The sequence below is a fragment of the Nannospalax galili genome, unplaced genomic scaffold (assembly GCF_000622305.1).
Source record: "Nannospalax galili isolate Female #2095 unplaced genomic scaffold, S.galili_v1.0 scaffold856, whole genome shotgun sequence".
Taxonomy (NCBI): domain Eukaryota; kingdom Metazoa; phylum Chordata; class Mammalia; order Rodentia; family Spalacidae; genus Nannospalax; species Nannospalax galili.
Window position 1 is genome coordinate 817,184 of NW_008339573.1, and position 19,399 is coordinate 836,582.

Consider the following 19,399-nt stretch of genomic DNA (forward strand, 5'->3'; position numbering starts at 1 on the left):
CCAACTATATGCAGCAAGTAACTTAGAATCTTGCTTGCTGTGGAATTTACTCAAACTTTGGTTGACTTGTAAAGTCATTTATGTTAAAACTTTTTCTCTAAGGAACGTGTTGAGGCAGTTAATATGGCTGAAGGAATTATTCATGACACAGAAACCAAGATGGAAGAATTCAAGGACCAGTTGCCTGCTGATGAGGTGAGTTTAGAAATAATTCTAAGCATTTTCACCAGTCATTGAAACTCATTTTTCTGTGGGTTTTGATAGCGATTTTTTAAAAAAATTGGTATATACTACATGTAATGAGACACAGGAGACCTAGGAAAATAAAGTCTTTTGGTTTTTGCCCCACCCCCCCCCTTTTTTTTTTTTTTCAGTGCAACAAGCTAAGAGAAGAGATTTCCAAAATGAGAGAACTCTTGGCTCGAAAAGACAGTGAAACGGGAGAAAACATTAGGCAGGCAGCATCTTCCCTTCAGCAGGCATCACTGAAGCTCTTTGAAATGGCATATAAAAAGGTACAGGGGCTGAAGGGTATTTGGTCTTATGACTGGGGTACCCTCTGTAAGCATTTATGGAATTTGAGGGTAGTGGTAGGGAGGGGAAATAAAAGTACAGGATGAAGTCTGTAGAGGACAAGGCACCTCAGTTTAGATGTTCAGAGAACAAACTTCTGATACCAAGTGGTCTTCACATATTTTCTTTAACAGATGGCATCTGAGCGAGAAGGCTCTGGAAGTTCTGGCACTGGAGACCAGAAGGAAGATCAGAAGGAGGAGAAACAGTAATAGTAGCAATGCGTTTTGGAGCCAAAAGGACAACATATACTATGAAGCTTGGGAGTGAAGGGACTTCCTGAGCAGAACGGGGCAAACTTCAGTCTTTTTACTGTGTTTTTGCAGTATTCTATATATAATTTCCTCCATATGTAAATTTAGTGACAATTTTAGCTAACACATTTAATGGGCAATGAATCCAGTAGTAGCAAGTTCACAAAATTCTGTCCCTAGCCTGTTTATTTTTCAGCTGCATGTGGTTGGGGGTGGGGGGCTATTCATCAATCATTATAAAGGTGTATCACTGGTTTGTGCTGAAATGGCCGTATTTTCAAGGTGTGTGAAACTCTTTACACACACAGTGCAGGTAGTCTGCCATGGACCTTGAATGAGATTGGAGGTGAACCTTCACTGGCCAAAAATAGAAATAATGACCTTTATGTTCATGGGATTGGAGGCCTTGCAAGTCAGGCTAGCTACCTTGCCATGTTTTGTAAGTTAATCGATAACAGCTGTGTTAGGAGTAGCTTTTAAAATAAAGTCATTTCATGGTCCTAAGGCATCTGTTTCTAGCTAGCTACCCTCTTAGCCTGTGTCTGGCATCTACGTCCTTGATGATTGTTCTTTTTCGTCCATTCTGGATTTTTTTTTAAAAAAAAATAAAAATATAGAAAGCATCTTGATTTCCTTTGTGCATGGGAATAGCTTCAGGCTGTGATTGTATTACCACATTTCCCAAGGGCAGAAATGAAAAGGATTTTCTGGCATTAACTAAAAATGTAAATAAACAGGATTTGGAGGGACTGATAATATTTATTGGCATATGGGCCAGGTACATGTTAGCACACACTTTTTAAGTTCCAGCACTCATGAGGCAGGGGCAGGTGATCCACATAGTAGGGGCTACAAAGTGATAAAATACTGGCATAGGCAATTATGAGCTACCCCATACGGGTACTGGAGACTGAACTTGGGTCCTCTGAAAGAGCAGTGTGGATTCCTAACTGCTGAGTCATCTATCCAGTGCTCCCATACCCCCCTTTATTGTTTGAGAACAGGGTCTTACTACATTAGCTTCAGCTGGCCTGGAACAAGGAATTAGCTCAGTTATGGAAATAGAAATCTCAAAATTTGCTATGCTGGAGACCTAAGAATACTAATGGTGTCCCAGTGTTCGAAAGGTAGACACCTCAGCTGAAGTAAGCCATGAATTTTCAGTTTGCCTTTATGTTCTACTTGGACCTTTATGTGACTGATGTGTACACATGTTGGAAAGAAAGCTGTTTTACTGTAAAGTCTCCCCTTTGAGAGCATAACTGCTTAATGAGATCCCAAAAAGTAACTTCCTAATTCTCCTCTTACTCCAACCTCCTCTTTTCGGCTTGGTCTTAACAGTTGCAAAGTAACTGCTTATGCATGCCCAAACCAAACCCTACAGTTAACAATCTCGGTGAAGTATACACAGCATCATGTCTTTTAAAATTACCACTTGGATGATTCTGTCTTGTGGGGTTTCTTTTTATACATTTATTTGTGTGTGTATGTGTGGACACATGCATGTCACATCACATGTGGAGATGAGAGGACAATTTGAAGGAGTTGGGTTTTCCCCTTAAACCATGTAGCTTCTAGGAATTAAACTTGGGTCATCAGGGTTGGCTGCAAGTGCCTTTACTTGGTAAATCATCTCACCAGCCAAATTTTCATCTGTCTGTCCGTCCACACCACTGCTATCCTAGCCTTTTCCTGTAGCAATTATGTCACTCCCCTGCTCAAAACTGTTGTCCATGCCTACATTGCTTCACATAATCTGGCCACCCACTACTTCCCTTTTGTTTTTTTCTTGCTGGCTGTCCTGAGATTTCCAAACACTTAAGTTTGTACTTTTCCCACTAAAAGTATAAGCATGAGGTCAAAACGTTGATATTTCCTAGTACCTAAAACAAAATTAGTTCATATAAAAAAAAAAAACTTTCTTAATCTTTCCCATCATTGAGAAATCTACATGGTTTCTACAACTGATTTTTTTTTCGAGATAGGGTTTCATTATGTACCCCCAAGCTGTCCTTGAACTCAGAGACTTGTGCCTCTTAAAGGTGTATGTCACCACTCACAGTCCTGGTTTTTTTTTTTTATTTCTATGTGTATGAGTGTTTTGCCTGCATGTATCTTAAGTACCTGTGTGACCAATGCATGCGGAGACCATAAGAGAGCGTTGGATCCCCTGAAACTGGAATTACAGACAGTTGTTAGCTACATGTTACATGTAGGTGCTGGGAACTGAACCCAGCCCCTTGCAAAAGCAGCCAATGCTTTTAACCCCTGAACCACCTCTTCAGTCCTGGTTTGTTTAAAGAATCTTGCTCAGGTAAGCCTGCCTGCTGGCACTGCAAATGTGCTACCACCATGTCAGGCCATTGTCTTTTAAATCAGAAATTAAAGGGTGAGAGATGGCTCTTGCTGAGCAGTTCCCAGTTCCCTGGTTGAGTGGCCCTAACTGCAGCTCAAGGGGGATCTGACATCTCTTTTGGCACCTGTATTCCTGTACACACAATTTAATCTTTTTTTAACTTTCTATTTGTGTGTGGGTGTGTACGTGGAGGTCAGAAGACAATTTTCGGGAGTCTGTTCTTTCTACCATGTAGGTCCTGGGATTCAAACTCAGATCCTCAGGCTTAGCAGCCTGTGCCTCTACTCACTGAGCCATCTTACCAGTCACAAAAGTAATCTTTTAAAAAACAAATTATAGGAATTATATTTTCAATAATGGGTGCAAGTTTTATCAAACCATATGTTTTTTGAGACAAGTCTCCCTGTAGCTCCAACAGGCCTGGAACTCACTATATGCTGGGATTAAAAGCATGTGCCACCGAGTTGGTTTTTTTTCCTTTTTATAATTTTATTTTTATTTTATGTGTATGCTTATATTGCCATCTCTCCAGCCCCCAAGTGAGTTTTTGACACAGGGTCTTGTTATGTATTTATGGATGAGCAGGCAAGCTTCTCAGCTTCCTAAGTGCTAAGATTACAGGAAATGTGCCACCACACCTGGCTGAATCTGTATTTTGCTGGTACTGGGTATTGAACCTAGGGCCTCAAGAATGCTTGGCAACCGTTCTACCACTGGCAGTTATCTCCCAGCCTTTTTTTTCTTGTAGCCCCAGCTGGAACTCAATATGTAGACCAGGCTGGCCTCAACTCAGAGATCCGCCTACCTCTGCTTCCCAAGTGCTAAGACTAAAGATGTGTGACCACCCAGCCTTTTCGGGGGGGGGGGGGGGTTGTGGTGCTGAGGATCAAACTCTGAATTTTGCCTCAAGCAGACTATCACCAGCCCAAGATAGAAGGATGTTATGTTTTTTTATTTGTTTTACGTGTATGAGTGTTTTGCCTTCATGTATACACCCATGTTGTGCAGTGCCCACAGAGGCTATAAGAGCATCGGATCCCTAGAAATGGAATAACAGTTATTAACCATCATGTGGATGCTGTGCCATCTCTTCGGCCCCAGTTTTCACTGTTTTTTTTTAAATTACATATAAGTGTGTATCTGTTGGGGTATATAGCACATGAGGGCAGGTACTTGGAGAGGTAGAGCATTGGATCCCCCTGGAGCTGGAGTTACAGGTATTTGTGAGCCGCCTGATGTGGGTGCTGTAAGAGCAGTAGGCAGTCTTAACCACTGAGTCATCTCTTCAGCCCCATTTCTTCAAAGAGGCTATGACCTAAAATGGGTTCAAGAACCATAAGTGTCCTATGTGGGAAATCAGTCTACAAGCTTAACTGGCTTAATTTAAGGCATAATGTCCTGGTTCTGCCATATTTGGGGCCATCTCAATTCTGTCTGGATTTTTTTTTTTTTTTTTAATGTGTATGCTTGTATTGCCTGCATGTAGGTAAATGCACCCGTGTCATGCAATGCCCATGGAGGTCAGAAGAGGCTGTCAGATCTCCTGGGTCTGGAGTTAGCTGCCATGTGGGTGCTGGGATTCGAACCCCAGTCTTCTGCAAGAACAGTCAGTGTTCTTAACCACTAAGCCATCTCTCCAGCCCCTCTCTTGGATCATTCTAAAGCAAATTCCAGAAATTGTAGTTATGCTTATGAGACAGGGTCCCATGTAGCCCAGGCTGGCATTGAATTCCTGATCTTCCTCATTTCCCAGTTACTGAGATTGTAAATTTTCACCACCATGCCTGGTTCCAGAAATTATTAAATACCTCTAAAAAGATTATTCTACAAGATATCATTATGACACTTAAAAGATTAACACCTTAACAGCAAACACTGAGTATTCCCTTTCTAAACTTTTCAAAGGGAACTCATGGATTTTGATTTTTGTATTCCAATTTGTTGTAGTTTGCTTTTTTACCATTATTTTTAGTTATATGTATGTGTGTATCTGTGGGTCTGTGCTGTGTGGAAGTGCCCACAGAGGCCAGAGGCATCAGATCCTCTAAAACTGGGTTACAGGAAGTTGTGAGCCACCTGGGTGCTGGGAATGGAACTCAGGTACTCTACAAGAACAGACCATGCTCTTTACTGCTGAGCCATCTCTCTAGCACTGCTTTTCTTTTCTTTTCTTTTTTTTGAGACAGAGTCTCCCTGTAGCCCCAGCTGTCCTGGAACTCACTATGGAGACCAGGCTGGCCTCGAACTCACAGAGATCCACCTGCCTCAGCCACCACGCCCAGCTTTTTAAAAGTATTTTTAATTACGTGTTTTTTTGTGTGTGTATCTGCATGTATCCCAGAGGTATGGGATCCCCCAGGAGCTGGAATAACAGGAAGTTATGAGCTGTCAGTTACTGGGAATTGAACTAGAGTTCTCTGGAAGAGCAACAAGTACTGTTAACCACTGAGCCATCTCTCCAGCCCACTTTTTAAATAAAACATGTTTTTGTTTTTTGAGACGGTCTGGACAGTTCCAGCTGACCTGGTTCTCGATATGTAGACCAAGTTGCCCTTGATCTCATAGCGATCTGCCTGTCTCTGCCTCCTGAGTGCTGAGACTAAAGGCTTATGCCACACTTAGCTTCCCCAGTTCTTTTTAATATTTTATTATTTTTATTTTATGTGTATGAGTGTATTTCCTGCATGTATGTGAGTGCACCCGTGTCATGCATTGCCACGGAGGTCAGAAGAGGGCTTCGGAATCCCCCTGGAACTGGAGTTGATCATAGCAGCCATGTCAGTGCAAGGAATCAAACCTGGATCCTCTGCAAGAGCAGTCAGTGCTCTTAACTGCTGAGCCATCTCTCCAGCCCCAGTTCCCCAGTTCTTAATTTTTTTTTAATTATATTTACTAATTTGTGTATGTGTGTGGGTGAATACACATTCCATAGCACATGTATAAAGTGTGCAGAAGTGGACTGTCTCCTTCCTCCATGTGGGTCCTGGGCATCAAATTTAGGTTGTCAGACTTGGCAGCAAGCATTTTTACCCACTGAGCATCTCACTGGCCCATACCCAGTTCTTTACTTTTATGTACGAGGGTTTTGCCTGTGTGTATGTAAGTGTACCTCGTGCATGCACTGCCCTCAAAGAGGGTGTCAGATCCCCTGGAACTGGAGCTAGGAACAGTTAGCTGCCATGTGGGTGCTAGGAACAGAAGTTGGGTCCTCTGGAAAAGCAGAAGTCTTTCAACTGCTGAGCCATCCTCCAGTTTGGTTTTTGAGACACGGTCTCATGTAACCCAGGCTGCCTTCAAACTTGATATATACCCAATGATGACCTTAAATTTTTTATCCTCTTGCCTCCCTCCCTAAGGGTTGGAATTACAGGTGTGCACCACCACACCTAGTCTTATGTGGTGATAGGGTCCAAACCCAGGGCTTATCATATGCTAAGCAAATACCTTACCTACTGAGCTACATTCCCAGCCTTTTTTTTTTTTTTCCTTCCCTTTTTTGGAAACCTCTCATAGACCAGGCTGGCCTTCAAACTTACTCTGCAGTTTGTCAGACCTTGAACTCATGATCCTGCATCTCCTAAGTGCAGGGACTATAAATAAGCATGTACCACCAACGCCTACTTTCAAACTATCCCACCATCCTCCAGCCACCCAGGTACAAAATTATTTTTATTTTCTTTTCTGAGATGGAGGACTATGTTTTTCAGGTTGGTCTCAAATTCCTGAGTTCAACTGATCTTCCATATCGGTCCCAGTGTTGTTTTTGTTTTGTTTTTTTTTTTGCAAGGTGGGGTAGCTACTGCTGGAACTACAGGCATGCACCACCAAACTTTTTTTTTTTTTCAGTGCTGCAGATCAAACCTAGAGTTTTGCCCATGCTAGGCAAGTGCTTTATCACTGAGGCATACACCCCGTTCTAAACAAAACCTACTGTGGAACTCTGAGCAGGGGCAGGAAGAACACGTCACTTTTTTTTTTTTGAGACAGGGTCTTGTGAATATGTGCATGTGTGTAGCCCTGGCTGGCCTGGAACTCTGTGTGTGTGTGTGTGTGTGTGTGTGTGTGTGTGTGTGTGTAGCCCTGGCTGGCCTGGAACTCGCTATGTAGACCAGGCTGGCCTCAAGCTCACAGAGATCTGCTTATCTCTGCCTCTTTCTGAGTGCTGGGATTAAAGATGTATGCCACCAAGCCTGTCCTTAAAACATGTAACTTTCAGCCAAGTGTGGGGACTACAGGGAGACCCTGTCTCAACCACCCCCACAAAAAAAGAAAAAAACATAACATAAGACAACTACAAAAGGACTTCAGCTACAGTTCAGTGGTAGAATGCTTCCAAACATGCTCAACACCCAAAGTTCAATCCTCCATAAAGAAGTCTTCATTTTACTAACATATTTCATGAGGAAAAACAAACTCTGATTTGTCTATATTCAACAAAGAACACTTCTGTGGTCAGATGTGCAAGCTTTTCCAATACTAGGCAGTTCTCCATCTCTCTAAAATACTAGCTGTGTTCTACACAGTTCAGTTCTGAAACTACCCAGAATTAGCACTAGATCCTGCAAGTTAAGAGCAGTCTCCTAAGTCTACCCTACTGTACCCTGTTTCAGCTGCCTATTTAAAGTTCCATGTTGATGCCAGGCACTCAGGAGGCACTCAGCACTCAGGAAGCAAAATCAGGCAAATTCCTGAGTTTGAGACCAGCCTGCTCTACACTGTAAGACCCTGAACCAAAAAACAATGATCCACGTTGAGACCTGTGCTTCTGACAAGTTGGGGATCCTATAACCTCCACTTTAATTGGGTTTGATAATTTGCCAAAGTAGCTCACAAAATAAGGAAACACTTTACCTATTCTTTATAAAAGAAAATTACCCATCCTACTTCTGGTTCATTAACATAAACTCAGAAGCAATCAGAAGAAGCTCATTATGAATAACAAGAAATTTCTAGCAGGAAACCTTTAGGAGCCATCACAGGAACCTAGAACAAATGAATACACTACTACACCACTGTTAGGGTATCTAGAAATACATAATATTCTAAACTCCAATTCTGAAAAGCTTCAAATTTCTAACACAGCCACTTGGGCAGGGGGAAGGATACCCCAGATCCATTTTCCTGGCTCCCTCTTTCAACCTGGAAAAACAAATCCCTAGGAATTATATTTTAGATCTGTTTCATCTTAGTCAAGTTTATTTTATGTTGAAGAATGATAGCAAATAGTGCCAGTTTCTCAACATGTAAGTATAAAACTACACATGCTTATAATCCAAGCTACTGGGAAGGCTTAAGGCAGAAAGATCACAAATTTAATTCTCTGCTATTGTCTAGAGTGAATTCAAGGCTAACATGAACAATTTATTGAGACTCTGTCTCAAAACTTTAAAAAGGGCTGTAGATCTAGCTCAATGATGGTAGCTTGCCTACCATGCATAAGACCCTGGGTTCGATCCCCAGTTCAACAAAGTGGTACAGAAAATAATGGATAAGAAAATAATAAATTAGGAGGAAATGAAAAATTAAGGGTGTCAGGGATATAGTGATAAGAGTATGTGGTTAGCATACACAGGCACTGCTGATTTAATCCTTAGCATCATAAAAATAATACATATAAGAACTAATTCAATGATGACCTCTGCTTACTAAAAGTATCTGGCATTTAATGTATACTAATCCAATTATCCCATAAAATAAGCAATATCCTATTTTACAGATAAAAATACTGAGGTTCAGGGCTGGAGAGATGGCTCAGCGGTTAAGAACACTGGTTGTTCCTGCAGAAGACCCAAGTTCGAATCCCAGCACCCACATGGCAACTAACAACTGTCGGTAACTCCAGTCCCAGGGAATCCGACAGCCTCTTCTGACCTCCGTGGGCACTGCAAGATATGGCTGCACTTACCTACATGCAGACAATACAAGCATACACATAAAATTTAAAAAATAAAAAACTAAAATTAAAAAAATATTGAGTCAGCCAGGCGTGGTGGCACACGTCTTTAGTCCTAGCACTCGGGAGGCAGAAGCAGGCAGATCTCTGTGAGATTGAGGGCAGTCTGGTCTACATAGTGAGTTTCAGGCCATCTGGGGTGCAGGGAGACCCTGTCTCAAAAAGACAAAAAACCCACAAAAACTTAATCCTTAATTTTTATTCATTTGTATACATGTATGCCACATATGTAGGGGTATCCTTAGGGACCAGAAAAGGATGTCAGATCCCCTGGAGCTAGAGTTTCAGACAGTTAAGGCACCCAAACATGGGTGAGTGCTGGGAACTGAATTTGAGTCATCTGGAAGAGCAGTAAGTACCCTTACCCACTGGCTACATTCTTTTTTGTTGTTGTTGTTTTTGTTTTTTTGAGAAAGGGTCTCCATGTAGCCCCAGCTGGCCTGAACTCACTATGCAAACCAGGCTGGCTTTGAACTCACAGAGATCTGCCTGCCTCTCCCTTTTGAATGCTGGGACTAAAGGCATGAGCCACCACACCGGACATTTGGCTACTCTTAATCTGGCTTTTGCTTTTTTCTTTTGGAGACAAAGACTGGCCTGGAACTAGCTACATAGCTGAGGATGACCTTAAACTTCTGATTCTCCTGCTTCCAACTGGGATTGTAGGAGTTTGCTGCCATGGCCCTGTTTATACAGTGCTGGGGGATCTAACCCAGACCTTCACGCATGCTAGGCAAGCACTCTATCAATGGAGCTACATTGCACAGCCCAGCTTTCACTTTCTTTAGAAGCCAATTATCTTTTTTCAGTTAACAGGGCTATGTTCTCAAGCTGGTATTTGTACTTTCAACTTAAAAACTGTAAACACCCCTCTTTTTTCCCTTCTCTATCCCACAGCTTCAGCTATATCACCTACATACCAATGTTTAACCTTATCATCTAATCAAAGTGCCAAGGAGAAAGATCAACAAGTCCTTTATTTTTCAAAGAATTAATGCCTAGAGAGATTATATATTCTATCCCCACTTCTAACAGTTTGGCAATTCAGTATCACTTTCTATCAAAGGGGGTCCCTCCTCAATATTGAATGGTTATAGTACCATTTAAAAAAACTTTCACTGGGCTGTAGAGATGGCTCAGTGAGTAAAAGGTGCTTGCTGCCAAGCCTGACCGCCTGAGTTCAATACTCAGGACCCAAGTGGTAAGAGAGAACAAACTTTCTTACAGGTTGTCCTCTGACCTCTGCATGTGCACAGGCACGCACACACATCCAATAAATAAATATAATAAAAGAAAAAAGCCTTCACCTATCTCAAGGGGCCTAGTATCCCTGCTCCATTCCTCCAAAATCTCTTTTGCTAGAACTCACAGTCTTTGCCTATAATGTACTGACTTCCAATTCTAAATGCAAGGATAGTGAATTTGTAGCAAGTAGACAAATGAGCTTTTGGGGCTACAGTTTAACTGCCTGGGTCTGCAATACTCTAAGAAACAAGTTTTAAAAATCGAAAAGTTGACAGTCTCACCCAATAAGTGACCAAGCTTACTTCACTGTGAATCACACAGAAAAGCAAGTTATAAGCTGGTCTAGCAAGAATGGAGAAAGCCTTCAAAGCATGGCCCTGAAAAAACACTATAAATCTGAATGTAATGAACAAGAAAGGTACAGTAAGGCAATCTAATATAGTATGTAGGAAGTGGGGCAAGGGGGTGAAGCAGAGAAAATCTTGGGGAATACTACTGATCATTAACCTTTTTATTTTGTAGTGATGGCGCTGGGGTTGTACAGCAGGGAAAAGTTTGAGGCACAGGAGACTCCTAGTCAATAAGCAGTGTTTGACTTCTGAAGACATCACTACTAAGCACAGTGAATGACAGGTGTACAGCAGTACAATATTAGCAAGTAAACATTCAGAAAAAGTCAAAAAATGGAACCTAAAGAGAATTCATCCTGAAAATTCATTTCCTGGACGAGAGAAAGTCTATCCCATAGAAGTCTGACTATCCCTACCCTATGGAGACGTAAGTAGTGCAGCCATTGTATAATAGGTCTTGGCCACTGAACATGGGGGTGGGAAGCCATAAACTAGCTATATGACTGAGCAAGACCATTTCAGCTTTCTCTACCTGTTATTCCATGCATGAAATCAGTACCATACTCCCAACTCCAAGAGCAGGCAAAATTGAGAAAACACTAAAAATGTGTTTAAAGTCCAAAGAGAAGCAATTATATGACTGACACTACAAATTGCATGTCTCAACATAAACAATCTGAAATTTAACATTTCTGGGTTTTTTTTTTTGGAGACAGGGTGTCCCTGTAGCCAGCTGGCCAGGAACTCATTATGCAGGCCTCCAACCCCCAGAGATCTGCCTGCTTCTGCCTCCCAAGTGCTGGGATTAAAGGCATGCACCACCATGCCCAGCTTTTAACATTTCTTTTGATGTTGTGAAGTGCTGAGGATTCAACAGTGTTGCATATACTAGGCAAGTGCTCCACTATTGAGCTACATCTCCAGCCACCTCAAACTCAACAGAACCAGTATGTAATTCTAGGTCCCTAAAACCTGTTCCTCACCTTTCCCACCTCAGCACCTGTTGCAATTTCAGTATTCTGGGAGCCATTTTTTGTTTTCACATCCAATCGTTCATTCAGTCCTATCTGTTTTAACCCTCATATATACAGTACCACCCTCTTTTAAGATATAATCATCTGGGCGGGCGTGGTGGTGCACGCCTTTAGTCCCAGCACTTGGAAGGCAGAGGCAGGCGGATCTCTGAGTTCGAGGCCAGCCTGGTCTCTATAGTGAGTTCCAGGCTAGCTGGGGCTGCAGGGAGACTGTCTCAAAAAGACCAAAAAAAGATATCATCTTTCATGATACTGAAGTGGTCAAAATGATATCTAGACTATGGCTTTTGCAGTCTACAACTTAAGCAGGGGCTCTAGACACTGAAGCTAGACACTGCTCTTAAAAGAATCCAAACCTAGCCTAAAAAGGCCTATGTACGACCTCTTCCTCTGCAGCTTCCTCACATCACTCTCCCGACTCCTGCCCTGGCTTTGCTCCAGCACACTGGCTTCTTTGAGGCTCCTCAACTTTGTTAAGCTCCCTCTGACAAACTTACACTCTAGGCCTCTTTTCAGAGTTACTTCCCGTCACAAATTCTCAGAGCACCTTGTAAAGCATTTTAATACTTGTGGACCATACCTGTAATTCCATCACTCGGGAGGCTGAGGCAGGAAGTTTGAGGCGCCGAGTTTTGAGGCCAGCCTGGGCTTCGTAGCAAGATCCTGTCTCAAACGGAAGTATAAAAAATCATAAACGTCTAGAAACTCAACTCAACCGTAAGTTCCATGAGGGTGGGCACATTACTTACTTGGTTCACCTCTTATTCCCGTGAAAATAATTATCTAGCTGCATATTTTGCTCCAGCACTCTCCCCATCTCCACTCTCAACCGTTCAGAAGAAACCACTCATGGTATCAGATACCTCGGGTCTCCGATCTCAGGCAGCCCTTGTATTCTTCAACCCCGTAAAGTCCCAAGTCCAAAGTGAACCCATACTACCACCGAAACGGTAGAAAATCTCCCTCCTTCGACCCTGCGGAAGACGGTTCGGGACCAGACTAGGGGAAGTTCCTGATGGCAACCCAGTGGCCGGAATTGTGAACTCGAGTCCGCGAAGACGCACCCAGGCCCCCAGCACTTCGTCAGCGCCTTTCGCCGCACGCGTCGGGTCCCGAGAGCCTCTACTTTACATCGCAGAGCTTCAGGTACCTATTTGGTTCCAGCTGGAAGAACTGAAGACGACAACAGCAATTGTGTCGGGCCCTTTAAGAGCCATCCGTATTCGAACCTGGTGGGGGCGGGGAAAACCGAGCAAATGCTCGCGAGAGCCACTGGCTTCCGCCCGCTTCCTCCTCTGGGCTCGCCGGCCGGAAGGAAAGAGGTAGCTCCCGCCCCCGGCCTATGCCTCACAAGGCAGCCAGGCCGCAGCTGCAGCCAATCAGCTGGTGCTTTGTAAAGCGAGGCGCCGAGAGCCAATGAAAAGTCACGGCGCGCGCACAGCTTCTCTCCGTCCGCACCTGCCCCCTCCCTTCCGTCCGTGGTCTTCCACTCCGCCCCTGGCGGAGGAAGTGAGATCAGAGTCCCCATGTGAGCGGATTGCAACACATGCAGCTGCCTGGAGAGAGGGAGCCGGTGTCCTACGTCAGAGCCGCCGCCGCCGCGGAGCCGCCGCCGGGGAGGAGCAGCCGCTACCGCCCAGGACTGGGCCCTTAGGTAAAGCCGGCGTAGGAAAGGCCGGCGACCGACGCGGCGGGCCGCTCGGGGCAGGGAGAGGAGGGCCTCTCGGGGGGTGGCGAAGAAGGGGGCCGCTCTGCCCCAGCGGCGGCGCTAACTCTGTGGTCTTGGTGTCTCCGGGCCCCGCCGGGCCGCTCTAGGGAGGAGGAGGCGAGAAGATGGCGGACGACCCCAGTGCTGCCGATAGGAACGTGGAGATCTGGAAGATCAAGAAGCTCATTAAGAGCTTGGAGGCGGCCCGCGGGTGAGCGCCGCGTCCGGACCCCTAGTGCCTTCTTGGACCCCAGAGCCCTCAGGATGGCCGCCCCCGTGCCGCATGGCCGGATGAGGAGAACCGGGCGCTAGCCAACTCCCGCCTTCTGGACCTCTGGGTAGTAGCCTCAGATTCGAGGGCGATCGTTGGCTCGGCTGGCCAGAGGAAAGGGTCCTTCCCCCTCTTGGGGGTAAAGGGCTTGCTCCCCCGGCCCAGACCACTTGGCCCCCACTCCCGATAAAGCCACCGCTACTTTTATTACCTTCCTCAGGCCTTTAAATCCAGCTCGTCACTTTTCGGGCTCCTGGTACTGCCACCCGACTTGGGTGCTTTTAGGGGAAAGTACTCGGCGTTCCTTTATGAACGCCCTTTCCTGATTTCCTCTCCTTTAATGTTCTTCAGCCAGGCCTCATTAAAAATGGCCTCCCCCTCTTGGACTTGTAAGTCCCGAGTGGGTGAAGTTTTGATGGGGTGGAGAGGAGATGTGATCCTCTTCCTGGCTCCCCTTTATTTCTCTAGATCTTACACCTCTCCCAAGATGAGTTCTCCCAAGTTGTCTGATTACCCGGAGCTTCCCGGTTTTAGCTGTTCTAAGACCCGCCTATAAACCGAAAATGCCAGCGTGTGCGGGATGGGGGTGGTGGTGGTGGTTTGGGTTCACAAATCTGTATGTGCATATTCAAGAGAAATCTGGCTAATGGGGCTGTTTGATAATGTGCCATAACAATAGAGATCCTCTTGACCTCTGTGGAACTTCTTGGTTTGTCACTGTAAAGGTGCTTCATAGGCTGCTAATGCTTGTTCAGAACTGACTTTTAAGTGAGCTTTCAGTCTCCTCTTGTAAGTTTTGATAAAAAAAATTGTAGGTATGTCCATTCTTGGACGAATAAGCCAGATTCAAACTAGCCATGTGTGTTGATTTTGTGTGTTCACAGCTCGTGTTAGGAAAGTGTGCCAGAGTCATTCTTGTTTCTTCAATTTATTGCTTTATTTTGTTGCTGTCTCAGTCAGAGAAACTTTTTACTTACCCGAGTGTCCCCCCCCCCAGAAAAGCTAGAACATTACATATTTTGTGTGCTAGAGCATTCTTAGAACAACAGAGTGGCTTTCTCCCATGCCATGTGGAAAGTTGAACACAAAAATTAGACATTTTGGTTTGGGCCCAATGTTGTCACTGATAGGTAGATTTCCAGGTGTATGGTGACCGCTTTGGCTCTAAGCTCCTTGTAACTTTTTGAAATGGGTTAGGCTTGATTCTACTAAAGTCTGTGTTAGCAGGGTGGTTGTGCTATGGTGTTTTGTTCTTAAATCAGAAACAGTTCTGTTTGTTTACACGTCTGAGAGTTTAGCCCTAATTGGTGTTTTGCTCATTCCTTTGGTGTATTGGAGAAAGGTGAGTTGAAGATAGATGTTAGTTTTTTGTTTTTTTGGGGGGGGGTTGGTCTTTTTGAGACAGGGTCTCCCTGTAGCCCCAGCTGTCCTGGAACTCACTATGTAGACCAGGCTGGCCTTGAACTCACAGAGATCCGCCTGCCTCTGCCTCCCAAGTGCTGGGATTAAAGCCATGCGCCACCACGCTGAGCGGATGTTAGTTTTTTTTATTCTTAGGGTTTTTTTCTTTGCTTTTAATAAAATGTAAAGACTTACTTATAAGAACTTGTACCAGGTGATAAGAGTGATAAATTATTATTCAAATGTAAAAGTGCTATATGGGAATGGTAGTGTAGGTCATGATCCATTATGATGCCAAGAATTAGCCACTTTTTGTTTCACTAGGATATCTTCAGTGGTGTTAGTTGAAGCTTTCTTTTGGGTATTGATTTTTTTTAGATTGCTGTTCTTACAGTGTTTAAAGTTGGGTGTGAAGCTGTAAGTTTGTTCTCTTGGTGCTTTTAGAGGCAGGTTCACATATTAGAATTTGAATATATGTTATTCTCTGAAGCAGTTTAAATATAAATTTATTATAATTGTCTAAGTCAAGTAACATTGAAGATAATATTGCATAACAGATAGATACAGTTCTTTCTCCTGATTGATAAAGGAAACAATGTTCCTAGCCATATTTCCTAACCACTTGGAAGTTTGAAAGCTTTTGGAGACATTACTTTTTTGCTTAGAAAAGTTGGGTAAATTTTGAGGCATGCTAAACAATGAGGTTACTAGGGCACAACTTGTCTTACAAGAGATGGAGAATGAACATCTCAGACAGGATTAAGCTGTCTGAAACAGCACTTCCTCTAAACAACAGTGTGGTTAATAATCTTGACCTATTTTACTTTTAGCCAGGATTTGGTTGCATCTTGAACCCATGAAAATTTAAAGTCATGTTCACCTCTGGTGCGGATCAGGGACTAAAAGTTTATTGTATATGGCTCAGAAATGTTTTGGTGCATATCACTTTCTTTTGGAAAATGGCAGGGCTTAATTTTCATTGTTGAGTTTTGTTAAACTTTTAGATTTTCATGATATGCAACAGAAATACTTTGTCTGATTCTAAATTTGGGATGTTTGGGTTTGTTTGTTTGTTTGTTTGTTTGTTTTAATGGTCTGAAGTTCACTATGAGACTACCTGAAGCTGGCCTTGACTTCTTGATCCTCCTGTCTCCTTCTCCCAAGTGCTGGGGTTACAGGAATGAACCACTATATCTAATTAATATTAAAGTTGGTTTTTTGAGACAGGATCTTGCAACATAGCCCTGGCTGGCCTGGAACTCACTATGTAGACCAGGCTGGCCTCAAACTCAGAGATCTGCCTGCCTCTGCCTCCCCAGTACTGGGACTAAAGGCATGCACCACCATGCCCGGTGTTAAGCTTTAAAGACATATTGAATGACAAAATGAATCCCTGTGTGCTGATGTTTAGGATGCAACATGTGAATTTCTGGAGAAAACTGAAGTTTGTGGTCAAAGTGTGGTTAGCACAAAATAATAAAACAGTGGTGGGTAACTAGAATTGTTTTGAAAATGAATAGGAACTACTAGCAATATAGAATTCTGGTCATGAGAATAAAGGATGGGGATGTGTGGCCCATATGTGGCATTCAAAGGACAACTTTGTGGAGTCAGTTTTCTCTTCCACCTTTATATAGATTCTAGGGCTTACTAGTAAAATGCATTAAAACAGAATTAGGCGGCTACACAAAATAATTTATTGAGCATTAGTATGTTACAGACTCTTCAAAATAATTACGTCATTTAGTATTCACAGCAGTAAGTATTGTCACAATTTAATATATAACATGCTGAGAGCTTAGATAACCTGCTATCTTGAGTGTCAGTAAAAATGTAACAAGAGTCAGGACTCGACTATGTGCTATGTTGGGTATACTGTATTTTCTAAAATGTGCAAGACAATTTAGTCAGTTTAATCTGAGCCTTACAGTTGTGGGATTACTAAAATGGGGGACCTGCTAGCATTCTGTTTTATAACAAGATTTTTTTAAGTGGAACGTGCCTATTTTGTTTTCACATAAGTGAGGTTGAGCATTTGGCTATATGTGCTAGTAAGATAATAAGCCACTTGTTTTCCTATGCATAAGCCTCATCTAAAGTTGATGATAGTTTATGATTACTTTTAGTATATTCTCTAGAGTTGGCTTATTATGTGTATGAGTGAGTGCAGTTGCTTTCTGAGGCCAAAGGTGTCAAAACCCCCAGACGCTGAGGTTAAAAGGCCATTATGAGCTATCTACTGTAGTTGCTAGGAGTTGAACTCAGGTCCTCTAGAAGAGCAACTGTGCTTTTAACCACTGAGCCACCTCTCTAGCCCATTCTTTTTTGAAACAAAATCTCATGTGTCCCAGACTGGCCTTGAACTCTTGATCTTTCTGCCTCTATTCCCAAGTGCTGGTATTACAGGTGTGTCACCTAACTGTTAAAGGAATATTCTCAAGATTTTGAGGTCAGTTGGCTACAAGAGACCATCCTATACCCACCCACCCCTCAAAAAAAAAAAGGGGGGGGAATGCTCAAACCAGTAAATTTCAGGTTGTTTTCTTTATTTCTCAGTTTTTTTTTTTAATGGAGCTAAATTGAGGTTTAATGAAGATACTTTAATACAGGATTAAACACAAGACATGCCCGAGAACTTGGGTATAGGCTTCTCAAATAAGAATAGAATAAAGTATGTCCTGGAGATTTTGTTTTGTTCTTAAGCTACAGGGTCTTACTCTGTAGCTCTAGCTGGCCTCAGACTCATAGAAAGGTCTGCCTCTCAATACTCTTGGAGAGGGGAGTTTATGACTCAAGTGTGACCTTGGGCTGGAGATCTAACTTAGTGGTACAGTTGTAAGCCTGTTGGATATGGTTGTCAGCACTCCAAACAAAAGGAAGTTCTTAAAGCAATACCTTATGGATAACCAGACATTCTTTCCCTCTTCCTTCTTCCCTTCCTATTTTGCATACTGTATGTATTTGCAAATGTATATTTGTGAGGGACAAGTATTGGAGGTTGAACCCAGGGTTGCAAATAAGCACTTTTACCACTGGGTGAACATTCCAAACCATTTTTAAAGGTATTGGTTTTACTTCTAGGGATTAAAACTAGGGCTGTGTGCATTCTAGGCAAGCACTCTGTCACTAAGCCACATCTTCAACCCTCAATCTTTTTTGGGTAAGACAGAATCTCACTGTGTAGCCTGGCTTGTGTCAGACTTAGGCTATCCTCAAGGTCTTTCATAAGCTACTTAAACCATTAAAGATTGAGGCTGTGAAAAAATTATTCATCCTGTTGTCATGGGTATTGCACACAACACCTCATCTCAGATCTTAAAAACACATGAGAGCCGGGCGTGGTGGCGCACACCTTTAATCCCAGCACTTGGGAGGCAGAGGCAGGCGGATCTCTGTGAGTTCAAGGCCAGCCTGGCCTACATAGTTGCAGGCCAGCTGGAGCTACAGGGAGACCCTGTCTCAAAAAGACCAAAAAAAAAAAAAGACACATGAGAGAAGGGTCAGGAAGTAGTATTTTTACATTTCATGAGAAAAAAAACGAGCATTAAAAATACATCAGAGACCTGTTTGGCCTATGACAAGTTATTGTTCTAAGCTTTGGTTTCCATGCAGCAGCTGTAAATGGTAATCTTGGATTGCTGGGTGATAACATTTGGTGCAGTGGGGGTTTATACAGAGTCTTACGCCGTAGCCCAAGTTTATTGCCATCTTCCTGTATTTGGAGTGCTAGGATTACATTGTGGCATGTGCCACTGTGCCTAGCTGCAAATATTAGTGCTTTCCTATTGTATACACAAACACTGATCCCAGGCCTGGTGACACAGGACTGTAATTTTAACTACCCAGGAAGCTGAAGCAGGAAGTTGTAAGTTCAAAGTCTGCCTGGATAACTGAGTGACATCCTGTCTCAAAGTGTCATTTAGTGGTACTGTGCTTGCCTAGCATGTTCAAGGTCTGGGTTCAATCCCACTACCACCCCAAAATAAAAATGTCCTAATGGGGTATTACTAAGAGGTCAGGGTGCAAGTTTACTAACAGATCTGAATGGTGAGAGAAGGGAGATGAGGGCTAGACTATAACTCAGTGGCAGAGGACTTGCCTAGTGTACACAGGGCCCAAACTTCAATTTATCAGCCCTGGAAGAAAGAAAAAACTCTGGGGGTGGGAGATTACTTAGTTGGTAAAGCTCAGATCCCCAGCACCCACCCACATAAAAAACTGGGTGTTATGGCACTCCCCCATACGTCTACATCT

General features: G+C 43.3%; 2 protein-coding genes across 2 annotated transcripts in view; both read left to right on the forward strand.

Annotated features, from left to right (window-relative positions):
• The window catches only part of Hspa9 (heat shock protein family A (Hsp70) member 9), a gene marked incomplete in the record, with an annotated part of 14,900 nt that extends 13,450 nt beyond the window's left edge, over positions 1-1,450 (forward strand). Inside the window, 3 exon segments of the mRNA XM_029564112.1 lie at positions 103-195; positions 375-515; positions 708-1,450. Of these exon segments, the coding sequence (XP_029419972.1) occupies positions 103-195; positions 375-515; positions 708-785 (312 nt within the window).
• Positions 1,451-13,232: 11,782 nt separating this feature from the next.
• Positions 13,233-19,399, forward strand: part of Etf1 (eukaryotic translation termination factor 1) — a 33,642-nt gene continuing 27,475 nt past the window's right edge. The window contains exons 1-2 of the mRNA XM_008834289.3: positions 13,233-13,419; positions 13,581-13,684. Of these exons, the coding sequence (XP_008832511.1) occupies positions 13,599-13,684 (86 nt within the window). The 5' untranslated portion in view covers positions 13,233-13,419; positions 13,581-13,598. The remainder of the gene's footprint in view (positions 13,420-13,580; positions 13,685-19,399) is intronic.